General features: G+C 37.3%; 1 protein-coding gene across 1 annotated transcript in view; it reads left to right on the top strand.

Moving 5' to 3' along the window:
* The window catches only part of LOC129776493 (vertebrate ancient opsin-like), a 40,551-nt gene extending 17,742 nt beyond the window's left edge, over positions 1–22,809 (top strand). Inside the window, exons 5-6 of the mRNA XM_055782170.1 lie at positions 20,276–20,408; positions 20,476–22,809. Coding sequence (XP_055638145.1) covers positions 20,276–20,408; positions 20,476–21,099 — 757 coding nt within the window. The 3' untranslated portion in view covers positions 21,100–22,809. The remainder of the gene's footprint in view (positions 1–20,275; positions 20,409–20,475) is intronic.
* The last annotated feature ends 669 nt before the right edge of the window (positions 22,810–23,478 follow it).

Consider the following 23,478-nt stretch of genomic DNA (forward strand, 5'->3'; position numbering starts at 1 on the left):
TTAACAATGGGGGTCAACAAAGAGAAAATTCGGTACATTTTACACTTTTGCTTGTATAAATGCGAAAATGCAAGCCAGGCCGCTGAAATTGCGATTGTTGTGTATGGTGTCGATACTGCAACAGTAAAATACGTACAACCTCATTTATTTTCCTTTTTTTTCACATAAAAAAATAACTTCAATTTTTTTAAATTTTTATTTTAGTGCAATATACTAAATTGAGATCTCTACTGTCAACGAATGGGCCGTTTGAAGCTAGCGATTGACCAGAATCGTTCAAAACTGGCTAACTGAAGAGGTTTTGTGTTCCATCAGGACAATGCAAGGCCGCACCATTCCGAGAGCTTGATTGGGATGTTTTTATGCATCCACCATATAAAATGAACACCGGCACCATGCCATTACCACCTTTTCATCGCATTGTAAAATTTCCAGAGTGTTAAAAAATTGGGATGAAGAGAAGGTTGTAAAAATCTTTTGCTAGAGTTTATCGCCAATAAGGACCAAGACCTTTATGATAGAGACATTATGAAGCTACTTTTAGAATGGCTACAGAACGGTAAAATTTGACCCAAATCGGACAATCTGAAGCATATTAAAAATAGTTTTGAATTTCACTCAAAAATAATGGATCACTTTTTCCCCAGCCTAATATTTTCTGTATCAAACCTGTATTCCATGTAACGGAGAAACATGTTATGTGCAAGTGATTGAAAAATACTGAACGAAAATTGTATCTGAAAATAATCTGATATTATAACGACGAGTTTTGGTAGAAGAACTAGGATTTTTATAGTAAAAGGTAATTTTAAAGGGTCGATTAGAAGATCAATCAATGAACAGTTCTGCGATTGGACCCATGAACGTGCGCTTGGTAAGAAAGCGTAAATGTTTGTAGGTATTGATAACAAAAAATAAACTGTGGGCGAGACGAAGTTTGCTATAAAAAAGACAATAAATTAAAAATATATTTTTAAATATCTCAAAAATGGCTGGATTTAGAAGGAGATTGATAATGAGCTTTTTTGTTTTAAATCACATCCGAATTCATAATTTGTGGCTAAAATTGATTGTTGACATACGAAATTTTTAAATTTCTTAAATTCATAAAAAATCGATGTTATATAAAGTTCGTCAAAAATAGTTTTACCATCTTGGAATTATTTTTTAAATTTTTCACGTGACTTCTATTTTATATAAAAAAATACATATTTTAGATATTGCAAATTAAAGTTTTTTTTATAAATAAAAAAATACTAATTTTTCTTCTCAGTGTATATTTTTTAACGTCACATAGTCACATCAATACTCTATGACTCTTTCGAAGACACTATTTCTGTACGACTCATTGTTTTTGAGATATAAATTATCAAAGATAGAAATCTTACTAACATCGATACGCCTTAATTTAAAAATTTCAATTGAGTCAAAATATTCCTGTTGGGAAATCTGATTAGCCTGACCACCCTGTCAACCGTTCAGTTGCCGAAAAGGAAACTCTCGAAGGGCAGTTCACAATTGTCACATTCACACAACCAATAGAAATATACTAATAGGGACAGATAGAAAAGTAAACAAACACAAAAGAATAGAAGGATCGATTAGTAGTACAAACGTGGAAACTAAACAGAGAATTTATGATATTTTAACAGATATAATTATCAAACGTTGGACAACAGTCCGACACAGATAGCGAACAATATAAAGAGGACTATAAATGTAGGGAAGGTGGGGGTAAAACGGACATGTTAAGAAGAACTTCAATTATATCTTTGGAAACTCATGTTTCCCAAAACTTTGATGCAGTTTCTTGTAATTCAATATGTGTATTCAATTCAATATCAGGTCAATCGGACTTCATTTACTAGTGTCACACAGCGGTCAAAGTTTGAGTTTTTTTAAAACCGGAAATAACCCAAGGGGGGAGTAAAGGAAATCGGGGTTTTCGGAAAAAAAAATTTATGCCAAATGTCTTCAAACTACATGAAACGTCGAGATCTACTGTCATCTCGAAAAAAAATGTCTGTCAAAAATCGACGCTCTGGGACTTTTTCGAAATACGAGGCAAAACGTATGGTTTAGGGTGCCAATGAAAATCGTCATATCGATTTTTCATACGGGACTCGCTGCAAAATGTTAATTTGCACGATAAAATACCCTCTGCAAAGTATGAGCTCATTCGGACTTCATTAACTATTGTCACAGATGTGGAAATTTAAGTTTTCTGAAAACCGAAAAATCACCCAAGAGTAAAAGAAATCGGGGTTTAAAAAAAAAAAAAAATGTTTGATGCCAAATGTCTTAGAATTGCATGAAACGTCGAGATTTACTGTTATCTCGAAAAAAATATTTTCGTCAAAAATCGACTTTTCAAATAAAAAAGACCAAGTGCCGAAAAGTCAATTTTTGGGTGATTTTTCGGTTCTAAAAAAACTCAAACTTTGACCGCTGTGTGACACTAGTAAATGAAGTCCGATTGAGCTTTTGCATAGGGTAGTTTTTCGGTGGGAATCAACATTTTAATCAAGTTCGCTTTGAAAATTCGAGATGGCCATTTTCATTGGCACTCTAATGGACATATAGTGGGGGTAATATGGACAGGTTTGTAATATATGAAGCGTAGAGGTTTATCGATCGCGAGAGGAATAATTATATTCAACCAAGATCTGAACTAATCACGAATGTCCGTTAAATGATGAAAACATCGAATTAATCCACCTAGAAGTGATATCGTGCTTTTCAGCAATATAAACGGACATACCCTCAACTGTTTTGCTTTTGGTTCCAGTCAGCTTCTAAAGAGTCCACTTTTGGCGATTTGATTTCCATTTATAGACGCAGGGCATTCCTTAGGAATAGATTAAACAGACTTTTCACAGTCCATCTCACTCCTACTGGCACTGTCCGTTTTACCCCACCAGTACAATTATTTCAATAATTTAAATTTTCCACTCAAAAATGACTTTACTTTTCCGTACATACCTAATATCGCTTCTCTGTTGACTCATAAACCAAAATATGACCATCAGCGAATGAATTTTGTTATTAAGCCACTCAAAATGCTTAATATTGAAGCAGCTAAAATTACATCCACACGCGGAATCATGTATGATTTTCGGTTTTTGTTTCCCTTTTCCACTTTTGATTAGTATTCATTGCCATAGGGTGGCTTAAATATTATAGAATAACATGTAGATGGTGTTCTCATCAACAGAAATCTGAAATTCAAATTGTAACAACACAAATCAACCACCTGTCCATATTACCCGAGGTTCCCCTAAGTTTACACATGATAAAACATAATGTTATACAGCGCGGACTCGATTATATACAGTCTTCCAATTCTTTTCACTGAATATAATCGAATACTGTATATAATCGAGTCAAAAAAAAATTATTCTTCGTTCTTTATGCATATATTTTTCATTTATTGAAAACAGAAGAAGGATTTAATTTGTGATTCCCTCAAAGTTAGAAAATACCTTTCTCACATGAAAAAAGTCATAGGAAGGTTGTGTCCGAGACACGACCGCATAGTTGACGTAGGATTCCGTTAGGCTATCTGTTGATTTTGGATATGTTCGAAGAATTACATTGTTAAACTCTTTGACAATGATTTCGTGGCCCTGAAAATGGTCATTTTGTTTGGTTGAGTATTGTTTCTTCATTCCACCGGTGTTTACCGAGTGATGACAGAAGGGTGGTAAACATTCGTTGAATGGTGCGTATCAGATAGAAGATGCCGAAGTGGAATGAGATATGATTAAAACCGCCCGCTGTGACCCCAGACGAGATGCCTCATGTGTTATGTATGGATGAAATATAGAAAAAAAACTCACAAATGTAATATAAGATAATTTTCAATACCGAACACAATTATCAATTTTTCTCATCAGTAAAAACACGTCACTTTATTATAGAGAAAGCATATTTGAAATGGAAAAGGTAATTTTTTTTTATAATTTTTATTTTCTAAGTGTTTATTCAACCTTTTATTCACCCCAATGCGAAATTTTAATTGGACTAACAACACCTAATACTATATGTGGAGCATTTGAGAAATCCCTTTTTCGAATATTTTTGCACTTTTCCAATTTTTCTCTCGTATTAAATTTTCTTGGTTGAAAATGAATACAACAAAACAGACAGCTTAAACCGAACGACCCGTTCTCGAGCGGGAACACACCTTGGTTTTTATTTATGAAATTGAAATAAATCGTTTCATATATCAAGTCATTTTTAACACAACTGCTACCATTTACAATTTTACACTTACACTTTTGCTAAATTTTTCACAATACACGATCGGTCATTGATATGAAATTTCACGAAGCAACCAACATTAAAGTTCTAAATTGAAATTTTATTTGCTAGAATTAATCGTAGCACTCACCTTACTTACACTTTAAAAATGCCTCCGACTTGCATATACTTGTAATTCCGATTTCACCCGGGCACCTTGGTTTTGATGTCTCTGTTAGGGAACACATCTCGGTGGGAACAAAAGCTCCCCCTACTTTCATGTATTTGCAACGTTCTGCTTCGTCTTTTTCTTTGTTCACGGAGACTTAGAATCTCACGATGCATTCGTCTCCGCTTGCAATGTCGATTTCCCCCAGGCAGCTTGATTCTGATGTCTCTGTTAGGGAACATATTTCGGTGGGAACAAAAACTCCCCCTACTTTCATGTATTTGCAATGCCGATTCCCCCTAGGCAGCTTGGTTTTGATGTCTCTGTTAGGGAACATATTTCGGTGGGAACAAAAACTCCCCTTACTTTCCTGTACTTGCAATGCCGATTTCCCCCAGTCAGCTTGGTTTCGATGTCCCTGTTAGGGAACCGCTGCATGTGTCGTCAATTTCGACCAATCAGAAGTGGGTATTTCCGTTAAGATAGGGGTTGAGATTTTTCTATTGTTCGATAGTTAGTTTTATGTTATATATTATTTTATTCAACATAAAAAATTGTTATAGAGTGTCGAAATCGATTGACGCAACAATTTCATCCATCCATCATGAAATGACTGAGCAATAAGCGTTTGAAATTGGACAATTTTCACGATGTGCTCGATTTTAGATTTTCAATTTGTACCCCAATATGTTCCCGAAAGATGTAATCCTACGTCAAAAAATTTTCATAGAATCTCTGGGAAGGTGATAGATGATCATATTTGAAGAAAAAAATTCTTCTACGCACATGTTCGAATTTCAACAATGACAGAGTTTCGGACTCAAACTGGCTCTATACTGAAAGGTACGCTACGTAAGCCAATTCTGTTGCTTTCATTTAAAAGATGAGAAAATTTAGGACAGTATATGATAATGGAACATCTAAATTAGAGGATTTAGATAATTTTTTGAAAGTGAAAATTTCAAAGATAGTAATTTTTAATATGTAATAATTAATTTCATCTCAAAAACTTGATTGTTTTTATCAATCAAATTAAAGCTCTCAAACCACTCCACAAATTGTTCTTTGACACTCAACTTCTATCTTTCTTAATCTCGTTGCAATATCGATATGTACAATTCCTGATGAACATTCAAGCAAAATCTTCAAAAATCACGATTTTTGAAGATTTTGCCACTTCAATTCTACCTTAATCAAATGTTACATTTTTTCTTAAAACAAGTAATTTTTAATATCTAAAAAAAAATTCAAACTGTATATAATCGAGTCCAAAATTGTATATGATTGAATCGCATATAATCGAGTCTGTATATGATCAAGTCCGCCCTGTGATATTAATCGAATAAAATTTCTAGCTTAAAGGATTCTCCACATAAAAACGAGTTTGCTAGAAAGAGTTCCGAATTACTGTGGAAATCTCAGCTCTGGTCGCAGAACAAAAATCTCTGTGGCTATGGGAAACTGGCCAGCAGTTTTCCAGGCAGAAATAACTGCAATAATAGAATGTTTGAATGTCTGCCTCAAAAGGAAATATCTCGATTTTTCATTTCGCACTTGGTCGTTTTTCTGTCTGAAAAGTCGATTTTTGAAAAAAAAATATTTTTTTGAGATAACTGTAAATCTCGACTTGTCATGCAATTCCAAGACATGTGGCATCAAAAAAAAACATGCAAATGAACATTTCGCAACAAGTTCCGAATGAAAAATCGAGATAACTATTTTTATTGGCACTTAAAACCATACGTTTCGTCTCGTATTCCGAAAAATAAACTGAGTCACAGAGTGTCGATTTTTGACAAAAAATTTTTTTTCGAGATTCATGCAATTTTAAGACATTTGGCATCAACATATTTTTTTTCGAAAACTCCGATTTCCTTTACTCCCTTCTTGGGTGATTTTTCGATTTTCAAATAACTCAAACTTTTACCGCTTTGCGCCACTCTCCCTTAAGTCCGATTGAGCTGATATTTGGCATAAGATGTTTTTTCGACGTGGTGAACATTTTGTATAGGGTAACTTTTTGAAATTTAAGGGTCGATTTTTTTCCCATACATTCATTGGCACCCTAATAGACATGCTTACATCTGCATACTCTCAGACAGCCAAGCGCCACTTGAAGGTCTTCAAAAATTGTCTGGGAATGCATTTCCCTTTTACGGCAATTAAGTCAAAGCAGTTCGGTACAATTGTACTGGATTCCTGACCATTGCGGTATAGAGGGCAACGAGCGAGCAGATGAACTTGCCAGGAACGGATCAAACTCACCATTCACTGGTCCAGAACCATTCTGTGGAATTTCTGACTGGTGTTGAAAAGCGAGCTGAAGAAATGGGAAGACCGGGAAGACCGGGAAGTGACAGCCAATTAGATGGCTGTAAAACTTAAACAGGCGAAAAAATTTATTACGCCGAGTGTTAAAATTACTCAACAGCTGCTAACCCTTGATGAGAAAGACTTCAGCACATTCACTGGTCTTGTAACAGGACACTGTCCGATTAAATACGAGTTGTAATACCGAAAGCGAAACCTCTGTAACTGCGGAGCCCTAACAAGACGCAGACTTCAACACCTTAATAAAGCTATTCTGGAGCCCAAGGATTTCATCAAACAGATTATTCCCGATTGCCACCTATCTCGCTATAGCTTTCAGTCTACTCCCTCATCAATAAGCAGTGTATAAGCTTGAAGTGTAGTTTGAAAAAAGGGTATACCACAATAGTTCAAAATAATGGACGCAGTTGTTCACACCCAACAGGGGAAAAAAAAATCTCATAATCATATTTCCTCCAATCTAAACGGAATATGAACTTCCGCTCGAATCAAAAATACATGTTTTTAAAATCTGCATTTTTAGGACGATTTCATTTGGAATTGCTCTTTAGGGTCAGAATAGTGGCATGCCATCGAAGAGATTCAATAAATCCAGTGCTACCGAATATAAAGGGTGTGTCACATCAAATTGCATCACGGAAAAAACGCTGTAGAAATTTAATTTTTAGGAATTATATCTTCAGCTTTCGCTTATAATCAGATAAGAGTGTATAGATCACATTGGCCATGCTTCACTGTCAATTTTTCGTAAATTTGGAAAAATGTCGTCGAACGAAAAAGAGCGTCGTGAATTAATCCTGTGCACTCATTTCGAGAATCCGGAGTTGTCACATCGGGACATCGGTAAGATGCTGGGAATCGTCCAATCCACGGTCAGCAGAGTACTAAAACGATACTTCGAGAACCTAACCATCGACCGGAAGGTGAAGAACGGCAAAAATGGATGCTCCGTCAGTGAAAAAGATCACAAGCGACAAGATTAAGCAGTTTAGACGTGATCCGAGAAGATCGGTCCGGGATGTCGCCAATAAGCTGAATTTGTCAAGTTCATTCGTCCAGCGGACCAAGCAGCGGGAGGGCCTGCGTACATACAAGGTTCAGAAGGCTCCTAACCGCGACGAAAGGCAAAACATGGTGGGGAAGACGCGAGCCCGGAAGCTGTACACCGAAATGCTGACGAAGCCGCATTGCCTGGTAATGGACGACGAAACCTACGTCAAAGCGGACTTTCGTCAGCTGCCGGGCCTGTTGTTCTTCTCCGCAGAGGACAAATTCAGCGTTCCGGAGGAGATTCGCAAGCAGAAACTATCCAAGTTTGCCAAAAAGTACATGGTGTGGCAAGCTATCTGCTTTTGCGGAAAGCGGAGCGCCCCCTTCGTGATGACCGGCACGGTAAACGGGCAGGTTTACCTTAAGGAGTGCCTACAGAAGCGCTTACTACCACTATTGAAGCAGCACGAGGGCCCGACCATCTTCTGGCCGGATCTCGCTTCGTGCCACTATTCAAAGGACGTGTTGGAGTGGTACGAAGCCAACGGGGTCACCTTCGTGCCAAAGGAAATGAACCCGCCCAACGCGCCGGAGCTTCGCCCAATAGAGAAATATTGGGCGATTATGAAGCAGGCCCTCCGGAAGAACCCAAAAGTTGTCAAATCGGAGGCGAACTTCAAGTGAAAATGGATTTCTGTTCAAAAAAAACTACAATCTGACGTTGTACAGAACCTTATGGACGGGGTAAAGAGGAAGGTGCGAGCATACGGGCTTGGGCTCGAAGCATGAATAAAAAGAAAATGCCAAAAGTTGTTTAATAGTTTTTATTTTACTGTCTAAAATTTTCAAAAGGATCGGTCTACTGGGCGAATTTCTACAGCTTTTTTTCCGTGATGCAATTTGATGTGACACACCCTTTATACGGTCCGAATACGACGTCTCAAAATGTATCATGTATCCATTTGTTCTGTCTCAATGGAGGCTTCAGTCGCTGTAAGCCGTTTCAATATCGTCATCTCTCTGTTCCAACATTATTATCTCTTGGGAATAAGAACCACTTAGTCGTGTCCGACGATGGAATAATAATCGCAAAACATGCTTTACGCTCTTGGGAATTTTATTTTTTCTATCCTTCCAAAGCTTCGTATTTTTTATCTGTCAATGCACAAAACGACCGGCCAAACTGATTATTCCATATTCTGTCATGGTGCTCTTTAGCGAGTTAGGAAAATAGTTGGAATATACATCATCCCTCGCACTTTTCTCGCTGGTGAGTTTTGACGCACCGAAATGTTTAGCGTTGGGGCAAAACTGACAAATAATTTTAATGAGGCTTAGAGATGATTGTTCATTCATTTTATTTTTGGATACTTAATAATAAAATTTGTGAGCAAATTTCTATGAGAAGAGCCTAGAGCATTTGAAATTGTGTAAAATTGTATACCCGTTCATTATCCATTTGGAGAAAATCTTGATTCGACAACCGCTTTGTGATGTTTAATCGGAATTCCAAACAAGAGTTTCCTGTATTGAATACAGCACGAGTAGCATGCTTTTATTCATTGTGAGCATTTTGTCCATGTTGATCCAGATTCAATTTGTCATTTCGTCAGGCCATGAAAAAACGATTTGCATCACATGTGCAAAATAGTTTTGAATCAAAATCATTCACATTCACACATTCTATGAAAATGTTTCTATATTTTCCGCAACAATATATCCGTTCTTGTTACCAATGCAGCAAAGTAGAATAGTGCCACACAAGCAAAATGTGGTTGATGTATCTAAAGTTTCCCTGCCAACGATAAACCAGAAAATGTAATGTTATATCCCCGCAGTGGCGTAGCGTGACTGGGTGACACCCGGGGCGGGTGGCTTGGGTGTCACCCCTCCAACCAAATCTTGTTATCAGGTCTTCGTTTTTTTCTCTAATGAAAATTCACCGATCCAAGAAAATCAAGTTTAAGAATAAAATCATAAAACCATATTTTAAGAGCGTTGGGATTTCAATTCACAGAACAAACATAGAGAAATTGTAAGAAATATAACATACATTATTGGGGTTCAAAATCAATCCTTGCCTTCTTTTAAAGATTTTTTCATGTAAATGTTGGTCACAATAACGTGTCGGGTGATCCATACGTGGAGTCCAATTTCGAGTTACTTTTTGGGACATATCGGCTGGTATCTTAACGATAACACGCGTGATGTTGTCTTCAAGTGTTTGAATTGATGATGATATATCGACTAAAACAAACGATTTGACATTCCCTCACAAATACAATCCAAGAACGTCAAATCGTACGATTTTGGTGTCCAATTGACTGGTCTAAAAAGAGAGATGATTTGCTCGGCAAATTACCTGTGGAATAGGTCCATCATTCCGTGTGCTATTTAACATGTGGCACCATCTTGTTGAAATCACATGTCGACTCGAATTAGATCGTGTATTCTTTCACTAGGTGCCACAGAAACGCAAATCGTTAGTAATCGCTAGTCAAACGTTAACGTCAAACTCACTGTAAAATTTTGAAGCGTTTCTTCGGCGCTTTTCACAATGAACTGTAATGCAGTCTAATAATTGGCATCAGTCAGAATAACCCCCGTATGTCCATATCCGAAACTTCGTCGTCAAAATTTGACAGTTTGGATATCAACGTTTTCAGTTGGTTGTGCCCTGCTCGAATTTGTTCAAAAATTTCGGCTACTCGTTTTGAAGATTTTTATCGCTCGTAACACCCAATGAAAACCTCTCTATGTATTTCTCCAACAGATAAAATTACCAGTGCATTGAGGCTGATCTCACCGCTACTCAGAGAAAATCCTTTGGTTTGTATACAGTTCTGCGTTAGATCTACTTCACGTAGATCTCGCACTCGTTCATCGCACCAAAAGTACAGATAATACAACAAATTGAAGGAGGGCCAGGCTCTTACTTGATCTAGTAGTCGAATTCTCGGAAGGATCTCACAAAACTTCAAATTGACATTACAATGGGCTCTCCATTGAGTTTGCGTCAGTCATTTTACCATCACACTTGTGTGGCTCAAAAGCATATGTTATGAGTTGAAACTACGAAACGAGAAAACTTCTTCATCAGTTCTCATCAAAAGCGTGTTGTCCTCCTAAGTTCGAAGAGTGATCTACAAACCCTTGAATATGGCTATTTTGTTTGCTTTCTCAACAAAATCTCAAGTTCTCCACTTGAACCCGACATAGTTGGAGCGTTGTTGAAAATTAAGAAAGGCACTTCATAAGAGCTGAACCGTTACTCTGCATTTGATAACAGATCTCTTCACTCGTAACAACAACATTCCTTCCATCCAAAATGACAAAACCCTAGAATGATTCTTTTACATGAACATTTCCATTTTGAAATTTCTTACTAAATAATACCACCAGTAGAGTAAAGGCGAATGAACTTTGAAGTGTAAAGCCTCTATGAAATGAACAAAAAGGAAACACGTTCTTTTCAAAATTGTGAACATTTGTTTTCGAAATATTATAATTATTAGGAACCGCCCCTCCGCCCCCTCCCTACACTACGCCACTGTATCCCCGTTTATCGAATATTATAATTAATTCGAGGAGCTACAAACACCACCCCGGATGCGATTATTGGAGTTGAATTCGCTCGTCGCACGTCAAAGCAATCATTACGGAAGCAGTTCTAAGAATATGAACGTTATAAGATTTTGTTCCACTTTTGAGATAAAACATTATCGCATGGGTCGTTGTGGAGGATTATGTTACGCTGAGCTGAGAAACTTATTTTTCATTTGATTTCATATCTTGTATATATAGGATATATGTATGAGCAATTCCAAATGAAATCGACAAATGACAAAACATGAGTATTTTTGGTTCGGATGAAAGTTTGTATTCCGTTTTGGTTGGAGGAAATATGAGTTTTCCATAGCAATTGGGAATTTTTTCACTCAAGCGTAACTTTTTAATAGGGCGTGTTCATCTGAAAAACGCTTCTTAACCGTGTCAGTGATTGAAAAAACTTAAGTTCATGGGATGCAATATACTAGAGATTTTTTTTATAATTTGCTGAGATTGAATCCCATTACTTAACAATTTTAATGGTGTGGAATATTTATTGAATATAATGCATAAGATCATTACCGGACTATTCTTATTTGATTTCAGTCCCTTTTTGTAACAGCATTGAACGGATCCATATATTAACTATTCGTCGATATATTCGTCGTAAGATTCATACGCTCAAAAGCAAAATATAAATGTTTGACTTTCATATAGTTTTCGCTAAATATAATGGTCATACATATACACACTTTTGAAAGAATTTCACTTGTGGAAGAATTGTAAACTGTAAACTATAAACTAATCGGTGGCTTATTGTAATTTTTAACAGTTACAGTTTCGGGGATATTTTTTTATAATGAAAAATATCAACAAAAAAACAAGAGAAAGAAAAGGAAGTTCCTAGAAATCCTTTTATATTATCTTTTTATGCCCCATCTATAAACAGGCATTAATTCTTAGTTTACCAAGAATACAGAGACAAAGAATATTAGAAATATGCTAACTTTATATTCCAGAACATTTATCATCTGGTGATTATATAGAAGGTCGGTATACATTCTTCTCTTCGATAAAAGACCCGAAAACTGCATGAAATGAAAAAAATATGTTTGCTTCGAGCTTGCATGCAGTTATGCTATGTTCTGATTTTTACTCCAATGAAACCACAATCGATTAATACGATTTCATATTATTTTATAGCTCTTTATACTTCCATGAATTATATTCAGTTGCTTACTTTCAATTAATAACAGTGAAAAATTCAATTTTCGGTATTTGTGTTGGAGTATCAAAAATTACTCTGTTTTGAGGAGGCTGAATTAGATGACTATTAAAACATAAAAAAGACGAAGAAAACATTTTTTTTGAGTTTTTTTTTTCATTTAATCATACCCTCTTCTTTAAATAAATGCCAATAAAGCCTGAAAAATACACAATGGCAGCTGTTGGGTATAGAGGATCGTTGGAGAAAAAACGCAGTTGAAATTTTGGGGAGTCTCCACTTTTAATTTTCATAAGACACGTAACATTTAACACATATATTTTACACACTAATAAAACATTAAAATTAACACGTAATGGAATGAACGAGCGTGCTGTATTGGCATCCGACGGTGAGAAGGATTGGGACCGACTGACCTTCGATGATAATCGATCTTTTATCGGTTATCTCGTTGCTCTCTCATCATCTGGAGCTTTGGAAGCTGAGCTTTGGTTGGTGAGAAGAGAACTGACAGCATGCGGGCGAAATAGGGTCGGTACCATCATCCAACAGCAGCATTACAGAGAAGTTCAATTTTCGGTCTGTGACACCGTGCGCGAGTATACGTGTTATGATTTTGCACGCGAGTACAGGAGGGTTAAGGCATTATTCTAGTCTAGAAATTTGAAAAATTCAAAATTTTTCATATTTCTGTAGTTTAGGCATTCAAGAATATACCCTAGAAAGGACTTATCGAAAATCCTATTAATCACCGACTTAGAGCCATTTTGGTTATGCGACCTGGTACGATCATAACAATGAACTTCAAACGCGTTTTTCTCGAAACTAGTTTTTTTCAAACTGACGTACACGATATCTGAAGTTCTACTGAACCGATCCATGTCGTATTTATATGGATACAATCTACAGGCATCTCTCTATCGCATGAACCTCTAAAAAATAATATTTTTTGAATTTTACTATTTCTAAAAAATTGGGAAACGTAAGGAAAAACATTTTAAGACGCATTTTGTTTTTCAAACGGCCGCCATTTTGTCAAAAAATATGTTTTTGACTTGTCCGAGGTTCATGCAATAGCGGCATCTTTACTGATTCAGAATCCTGTTCGATTTTTTTGTTTCAGATAATCAGAAGGGCTGGTATCGTGTACGCCATGGCACAACTGTTTTTTAACCCTCTCACTTCATCAGCTCATAAATATTGTCGCTATGAATATTTTTTCTCTGTACAATTTTTGTTTTTTGACGTAGGACTACGTCTTTCATTTCTATACCGGGGTGTAAAATCAAAGTTTCGAAAACGAAAGCGTTACGCCGGAGACCGAGATTTTGAGCGTTAATAGCTCCTAAACAACTGAACGAAATGGTATGACATACACTTCATTCGAAAGATAAAATATCTACGCGTTCTATACTTGTTACTTTTTGATTCAAAAACTTGTTTCAATAGTCTTAAAATTGCTTTCAAAACAGGCTATTGAAATCACCAATCGGTATATAAGCGAGCGCCGCTCGGAAATCCACTCAGTTCTAATTGAACAGCAATTGGAGCATGTTGTTGCTGTTGTGGTGAAGCTCTTCGTTTATCATGAAAGCGCGGACGGTGTCACCAAGAGCCTGTTTGTGCACCCTAGGCCAGAAGGGAATCCATCAGGAGGAGAGTGATGACACAAACGGTTCCCCGGGAAGACACCGCTACACACACATACACGCGCGGAATTCTTTCCGTTTGGATGCCATTCAGCATCGAGAAAGTTCAGGAAAGATCTAATCATTGCTGGAAAATAATCTGCCAGTTCCTCTGGAAATTTAAAAATACATTCATGTGAAAGAGTTTATTTTAATGTTTTCTATTCATGTAACACTGTGACCAAATATTTTTCAATCAAGTACTATTAACAGGTGGTTATCGAGTTAGTATTAACCACTGGTGGGCTTCCAGTATCGAGGAAAATGTGGAAATATCTAATCGTTGCTGGAAAATAATCTACCAGTTCCCCTTGGAATTGAAAATTACATTCAAGCGAAAGAGTTTATTTTAATGTTTTCTATCCATAAAATATCCATATAATACATTTGGGTTTGTGATTTGTCAATCAAGTACAGTTAGCAGGTTAGCTTCTGAAGATTATTCTTCAGAACAAGGTTTTTCGTATCCTATATTGGATGCATAAAACCTTGTGCCTCCAACGTAACGCTCTCGTTTTCGAAGTCCCCCAAATATTCATTTATTCATTCATTCAGAATGGATTTAGATTCAACTTCAAACAAATGATCTCTAAATCAACGATAGTCCTACGTCACCCTTGCGGTTATACCATAGATATAACCCACTTCCTGTTTTTTTTTTGTTAAAAGATAGATTAACGAATAATGAAATAATGGATAGTAAAAATATTCTTTCTTTTATTTCTACTAAGCTCAGAGAAACGTCTGAAATTCGTGTCTCTACACTAGAATACCCCCTTCAGTTTCTTCAATCACTGACACGGTTAAGAAACGTTTTTCAAATGAACATTTCTTGCCGTTTTTACCGTTTTTCGGTTTTTTTTGCAGTTCTTTTTTGTATACTGTCATTAACTCTATAAGGAAGATTATTCGACTGATGAACGATGTTTGAATTTGAGTATCTTTATATAGGAGAACTGAGGGGAATGTGGTCACCCTAAGGAACATGCCCATTTCCTGTGTCCACATACCACTAAAATTTCCGTTCTTCGAAGAATATTGTAGCTCAACTTATTGTGGTTCAAGTAGTCAGCGGTTTTCATTATGAAAATTGAAAATAGTACATTTTTCATTATAATAAAAAAGGTGAAAAATCGAACATTCTTTTAGTGAGGAGGTAAAGTGGTCACCTGTGGGGGGCAAAGTGCTCACTCGCACATATCATGCTAGAAGAGATATATTTAGGCGTGTTTTCTCGGCCAAATTTGTTTAAATCATTATTGAAATAGTAGGTAAATGTATGAAATGAGCTAGGCCTCTTCACCAAGAATCGTAATTGATATTTTCTCATACGTACAAAAACGTAGTAGAAAACACATAAAAAAATTTCAAAATGAGGCTTGGTTTTGGTTGGGGTGGCATATTTTTCCTTGTTCAAAACCATAAAAAAATACGGGTGGGTAATGTCGTGGACATAACCGGAGAGACGTGGGACCTTCTCACTTCCTTCCTCCACTTTTCATTCGGCGGAAATATCCTTATGCTGAATGGACACCATCGCTGCCGCCGGTAACTGGTTGCTAGCTGACTGATTGTCGAATTGTAATTGATACTAAAAATTTAAACCACAGAACGGACAATGTATGCATCTATTACTCTCGATGCAACATATTCTATTTCTATTTCCCAGGTACATTGATTTTGTAGTTCGTGTTAGGGAAACACAGCTCGGTGAGAACCAAAATACCCCCTACTTGCATGTATATTTGCAAACAGGATTCCCACAGGTACATTGATTTTGAAGTCTGTGTTGGGGAAATCGTAAATCGGGCCAATCAAAACTTGGCAGTTAGGGCGTTTAGATAACGCTTGACATTTTACAGTTATTCAACTATTTATCTCATGCAAAATAACATTTTATTAATTATGATAGACGTGTAGAAATATTTCCTACCAATTGATGCAAACATCTTTCCGATCTATCAAGAAATGTTCGAGTTATAAGCATTCGGAATCTTTCATTTTTTCCTGCATGTTCTGTGCTTAGGTTTTCATTTCACCCCCATATACTCCGGTTAGACGTAGTCCCACGTCAAAAGGAAATATCAGGTCAAAATAAACTAAATTTCACTAGATATTCCTTAAATTTCGAAACGCACAAAACTACGGCCGAATGGCTACCGAAAGAGCGTTTTTTGTTTTTATTTATATCTTGGCATGGTGTAACCAAACGTTGGGTTACAATGTCAAATTTGGTGGAAAGGCCAACCGTTGGTTTGGAACTTATAAATATTGTACAAAAAAAAATGTAATTTTTTTGTTGTTGTATTGTCATATGAGAAACCAACAGTCGATGTCCACAATTTGTGTTTGACCTTTCATATGACATATGACAAAAAGAGAAATTTAGTATTGGGAGTCTGTGATTAACTGTCGTAGAAAAGATGACGTATGAGTTCAATTTTTATAATAAACCAAATAAACAGTTAATCGCAGACCCCCAGGTTGGTGTTTCACAAAGGATTATTTTTTTGTTAATTAGTTTTTTTTTGTATTTATTTATCTAGTAGTAGGAAAGAAAGATATTTATTTAATTAATTAATTAATTAATTAATTAATTATTTATTAATTTATTTATTAATCTATTTATTCAATTATTTATTTATTTATTTATACATTCAAAGTTTATTTACAATTACGTGTTTTGTTTCATTCAGTTCATTGTTTATTTATTTATTCATTTATTTATTTATTTATTTTCGCGGAAAGCAAGTGTTAGGTTTAGTGTCAAGGTATAGCATGCTACCTTAAATGTTCAAATGATAGTCGTGACACCAACCGAAACCAATAGTATTAAATTGTGTTTGTGTTGTCGGAATAGTCGTCGCCTTCTCTGTCATCGCATCGAAAGGGGGACGGTGTATGAATTGGAAACGACCCTTAGTGGAAAAATACCAGGGAACCTGAATATGGTCGAGAGTTTCAATAGGTTGAAAGAATTTAAAAGACGAATGAAAAATTTGAAAAGGAAGAAAAAGCGTTGAGAGGAGAAAATTAGACAGAATCAAAGAGTCTTCGCGAAGATTTGAAGAAGTTCGGACGCAGTACGGACGAGATTGTCCGTGTTAGCGAGCTAGCAATATACAGCTATATAATATTGCTAGTCGCACCAAAAAAGTAGTTCCGGAACCGTGGATAATTACTCCGTCAATTTTGACGAGGAAGTGAACGTGGGAAATCCAGAGACCTCCTCGACCCTCTAGTCAACTAGTGTGGCCGGCCATCTACATATAAGGCCACGCCACGTTGTATAAGTTTGGTATTTCCGTCGTGTTCATCGTCCTGCCCTGCCGAAGCCGTCCTGTTCCTGTCAACGTCAGTTCCTGTCAACGTCCCGGAAGTCGACCAACGCAGCGATCGACCGCAACGTAAACCGGTGAGCTCGAGCCAAATTGAGAAAATTTATATAATAAAAAAATCAATGTACAGAAATCAAGTTATTTGTTAAGTTTATTTCATGTGTGGCCGTGCAAACTACGGATTTTTTTGGTTTTTTGTTAAATTTTGTTTTAGTGTAAATCTTGTTTTCTGCCATCTGATAAAAGTGACTGTGTAATCGTGCTTTTCCACCATTTTGTTCTGTGTTCCGCGTCGCGAGTAATTTGTGTGAAGTTCCCCCAGAGATTCCTCAGCAAACGACCCAAGCTGCGTCGAAAGAACCAGCTAATCAAAGTTATCACTATCAATGGGATAGCTCCACTGTAGTACAGGGTGACTTAAAAGTCATGAAATTCTTCAAACATAAGATGACTATCAATACGGTATCAATAGTCAATAGTTATACTACAAAACAAGCAGGTGACCACTTTACCCCCACTACCGTTACATATACAGATATACTTTAACCTGACTTCAGGTACAATCTAGGCATAACCTAAACAAGTTAAATATTTTTGTACCCATAACGTCCGGTTGAATCAACAAGGTGTATTTGTGTTGTTGGGATTTCAATTCTACTTTAAAAACTGTTCGTGTTTTGATTGTGCAACACGTGTTATATGTTAAAAGTTTGTATGAAGATTAAAAAGGTTTTTTTATATCGCTACGTTTTGTATTAACCCACATGTCTTCAAATGTTTTCCAACATAACTTCTAAACATATATTTGTACCATAATGATGTGCTTGGGAATGTTATTGGATGTTATAAGCAAATTCATAAAATTCCATGAACATGACGGTATAAAACGACAAACATGTACTGCGTTTCACAACTATAGAACCACTCATTTTTTCTGAGTCGGTTGAACTGAAGTATATAGTGTAGGACATAATAAGTATCTTCATTTAGAAGACTGGTCATTTGAACTTTTATTGTTGTGTCCAGGCGCGAAACATTCAGAAAACTAAAATTCCAGTGTTTCATAACTATAGAACCAGATGGAAAAACTCTTACTCCTTTACAAAATTAACGTCAAACGTGTATATCTCGTTCTACGCAGAGGATACTGCTCGTTTAAGCTCTTCAAATAACTCATACTGCTTGTAAGCTACATCTACTATTCATACGATCATTCCTCATATGTTTTTGACAGTGTTTTGATCTGCTAAACAAGCCGACCAGTCCAGAATCTGAAGCCCCTATTCAATAAGCCATGTCTTGACTATCCGGATGTTATGAATTGATGCCAAATTACCCAATTGTCACGGTGTTTTTGATGTAAAAACAGAAGTAATTGATTCTGAAGTACTTCATTGCACTTCTGACTGTACAGTGGTGTTTATGAAAAGATATCTGAACCAGGCCGTTTTGAAAATATTTTCCTCAAACAGTCAAACCGCCGCCTGCAAAGTTACGAGTTGAAAAATTACACGACACATTCCGTTCGTCCTTCCAGTATGAAGAAATTCTATTCAAGTTGTAATTTTTTTATCAGGGGAGTTTTCCCTGATATTTTTTTTAGATAACTATAAATCTCAACGTGTCATGCAATTTTAAGACATTTGGCATCAAAAATTTTTGTTAAAAACCTCGATTTCAGGAGATTTTTGGTTTTCAAAAAACTCAAAATTTAACGTTTGTGACACCAGTAAATGAAGTCCGATTGAGCTAATATTTTGCATAAGGTATATTATTATCGTGCAAATCAACGTTTGGCGCTCAAAACCATACTTTTCGTTTCGCACTCCGAAGGCCAATTTTCGACAAAAAAAAATTTCGAGATGACACAAGATTTTCATGACGTTTCATTTTCAAGATTTTCATTACGTTTCTGCAATTTTAGGACATTTGGCATCAAAATTTTTTTTTCGAGAACCCGGATTTCCTTTACTCCCCCTTTGGGTGATTTTTTGATTTTCAAAAAACTCAAACTTTGACCGCTTTGCGCCACTTTACCTTAAGTCCAATTGAGCTGAAATTCGGCATAGGGTGTTTTTTCGAGGTGGTGAACATTTTGTATAGGGTAACTTTTTGAAATTTTGGGGTCGATTTTTTCCCATACATTCATTGGCACCCTATGCAATTTACCTAAAACTATGGTTAGTAATGTGGGAAACCGATTACTCGCGGTGGACTCGAGATTAGAAGGGTGGCATATTTTCTCAGGAAATGGATGGGATAGTGTTCCACTTAATACACTAGAAATCGAATCCAGCGTCGCAGGACTATTGTTCACCATAATGGTATTGATTTTTACTTTTGTTTGCAACTGTTGAACCAAAGATTAACTCTAACTATTTCAACGCTAAACAGGTTGAACGCCAATGAATGAAACTGTTTGATGTTTCAGATTCTTGTCTGTTAAAATTAGTAATCATTGTAATTGAAACACATGCGGAAAGTGACTCTCTGATGCAGATGTTTGCTCAGTAATTGGATGTAACCAGAATAGAGAAGAAAATCGCAAACAACTGAATGCGACTCTAACACTTGAAGCATGAAATTACCACTGTCGTGTATTTTTCTTCATTGTGGTATCATTCCTCGGAAAGGTGTCCCTGTCCTGGCTCATTATAAAATAGAGAACTCATTGTGAAATCTTATTATTTTACTTTTCTTCTGTTCAATATAAACCTCACTTTCAGTTTGTGTTTGTTTTCAGCTGCTCCGTCAACTGGGAATCCCAAACAACGAATGCAATGACTTACATCGTCTTCTTGTTCATTTTTGGCCTAATCGTGCCACTGATAGTAATCATCTATAGCTACGCCAACATTGTGATAAAATTAAAAAGGGTAAGTCACTGCCCGAGGAAAGATGGCTACCATATCGTACCAGAGATTATTTGTCCCTCTTTCCTAGAATTCAGCTCGCATGGGGCGAACCAACCGCGCGGAAACGCGTGTAACATCGATGGTAGCACTGATGGTGATAGCCTTCATGATAGCCTGGACACCGTACTCCGTTTTCGCGCTGCTCGAACAATTTGGCCCGTCGGAAGCGGTAACCCCAGCGATGGCCGTCCTGCCGGCACTGATAGCCAAATCGAGCATCTGCTACAACCCCATCATCTACGTGGGCATGAATACCCAATTCAGGGCGGCATTCAAGCGGGTGCGAAACAACGATTCCCAGGACAATAATACCACTACCAACCACCAAGATCCACTCACCAACACCAGCAAGGAGCTTACGGAGTGCAGCTTCCGACTCTGCCGGAAGAGACAGCGGTTGAAACTCATGCTGCGGCGCGACAAATTTTGTCACGCACCAATTGGAGGGGAGCGAAGCTCCTCGACCAATATGGGAGCAGAAATGTCGTGTCACCAAGTGCACTCAATGCTGAACACCAACGCCACCAGTGATAGCATAGCAGTCAGCAACAGCGCAAGAAATGTGATACGGCCAGACTTCGAACTATCTGTGATTAATACCGGAAAATCTATTCTAATCAAGACGAACACCTTTAGGTCCAACCTAGTGTAATAGAGAGAAAGCTGTCGAAAGTAGCACTCCGAAACGACGAGAACAAACCCAAACAAGGAAAATATTCAGGGATAGAATACCGACGGTAGGGCGGAATTTGTACCACATAAGTAGTTACGAGTATCGAAAGAACACATCGAAAATTACAAACTTCAAGGGAGGAAATTTTACTACAGAACCAGAATCATCGCGGAAAGAAAGAGCCCTCTTTCTGCGATGAAAATCGAGCGGAAACTGAAATACTATATCATCACCATTTGTATAAAATCTACGACGAGTCGATGAACTTTCATTACACGTCTTGAAAATCATTACTTGTTCATAGTTATCAATCTGAAGCCAGGTTTACAACATTATTTTGTATTCCGCAATCTTGTAAACAAAATGTATGTTACTCTTATAGTGTCAATAGCTGTAGATCGATTTTCAGATCAACTGTAGAATTAAGTCTTGCTCACGAGAACAAACGAATTTAGTATGAGTTCCTGGAAAGTTTCTTCACCATGTTACTATCTGATGGTAGAAAAGTGATTCATTTTTCAACAACGATCATCATAAATTTATTTCTATTTCTGATGCAAAAAAATGAAATAATACAGTGAAAAATTACTTTCACAAGCAAGAAGCTCCAGAAGTGTACCAAGTACAAACTAATAGTCGATATAATTTCAGTATTGGCCGTGCCCTCGTCTTTGCAAGATTATCGCAGTCAGAAACGCACGTTTCAGACATTGGCTCTTGAGAATGGTTCAACACTTTCAGAATAATCAGGGTATTAAGAGAGATCTAGTCTAGAAAAAAAAAGCCTGAGACTCGATTTCATGACGACAAAGGTTCAATTAAGTGTCACGAAGCTCTTGGTCACTCTACTTTAAAAACAACGATCGGATCGATTAAGAACGAATCACAGTTACGAAATAAACTGATCAACCAACGTGAATAACATACACCCCCATTTGAAATCAAAGTGTTTCAATATCGATTTTTTCAACTTTTCGGTATACTTCGCAAAAGTAGGTAATTAGTAAACCATTTTTCCATTTCAGTATCGTTGATTCATTTTGACGTAGGACTACGTCTTAAATTTATGTTTCCCCTTGAGCTGTGAATGTTAATGAATATTTCATTTGTGCATCTGACATTGCAATTACCACAACCATCCGAGCCATGGCAAAGCAAGCGAAAAAAGAGAAGAGTGCAAATTATTATAGGTCGCTTCTAGCCATCAGTGTTCAGCATTGAGTGTGTTGCTTGTTTTTGTTGCGCGAAACTGCCAGAAATATTTGCTTTCGTGTGCATCAGTTTTGCAACAAGCTTCTAGCTAATATTCAAATTGGTAAACAAGTTGATTGCATAATATAATTGCGTAGTTCTACGTCGGAAATGCGATCGTGTCCTAGATACAACCCATTACAATATTTTTTTTACTTCCCGGATGATTAGGGTGTCCGTTCTTGCACCGTTGTTACGTTTCTGTCCTCTTCCCGGTCAATCGGCCACGCTGCCGTGCACATGATGCTTCTGAATGACCAGCCGGACCACACCACGGCTTACACCATACTTCTCAGAAATGTTTCGTTGAGACCCCTTACGATGAAAATCATACACACTCAAATTTTGAACCTGTTTTGAGATTTGCTTTTCACTCTTTTTCTGCAAGTTTCCTCAGCAACAAAAACGCGCCACTACGCACGAGAAGTTGACTAAATATCTACGAAAATTACGTTTGTTGTATGCTCGCACCTTCCTCTTTACCCCGTCCATAAGGTTCTGTACAACGTCAGGTTGTAGTTTTTTTTGAACAGAAATCCATTTTCTCTTGAAGTCCGCCTCCGATTTGACAACTTTTGGGTTCTTCCGGAGGGCCTGCTTCATAATCGCCCAATATTTCTCTATTGGGCGAAACTCCGGCGCGTTGGGCGGGTTCATTTCCTTTGGCACGAAGGTGACCCCGTTGGCTTCGTACCACTCCAACTCGTCCTTTGAATAGTGGCACGAAGCGAGATCCGGCCAGAAGATGGTCGGGCCCTCGTGCTGCTTCAATAGTGGTAGTAAGCGCTTCTGTAGGCACTCCTTAAGGTAAACCTGCCCGTTTACCGTGGCGGTCATCACGAAGGGGGCGCTCCGCTTTCCGCAAGAGCAGATCGATTGCCACACCATGTACTTTTTGGCAAACTTGGATAGTTTCTGCTTGCGAATCTCCTCCGGAACGCTGAATTTGTCCTCTGCGGAGAAGAACAACAGGCCCGGCAGCTGACGAAAGTCCGCTTTGACGTAGGTTTCGTCGTCCATTACCAGGCAATGCGGCTTCGTCAGCATTTCGGTGTACAGCTTCCGGGCTCGCGTCTTCCCCACCATGTTTTACCTTTCGTCGCGGTT

This window comes from Toxorhynchites rutilus, chromosome 3 (assembly GCF_029784135.1).
Source record: "Toxorhynchites rutilus septentrionalis strain SRP chromosome 3, ASM2978413v1, whole genome shotgun sequence".
Lineage (NCBI taxonomy): Eukaryota > Metazoa > Arthropoda > Insecta > Diptera > Culicidae > Toxorhynchites > Toxorhynchites rutilus.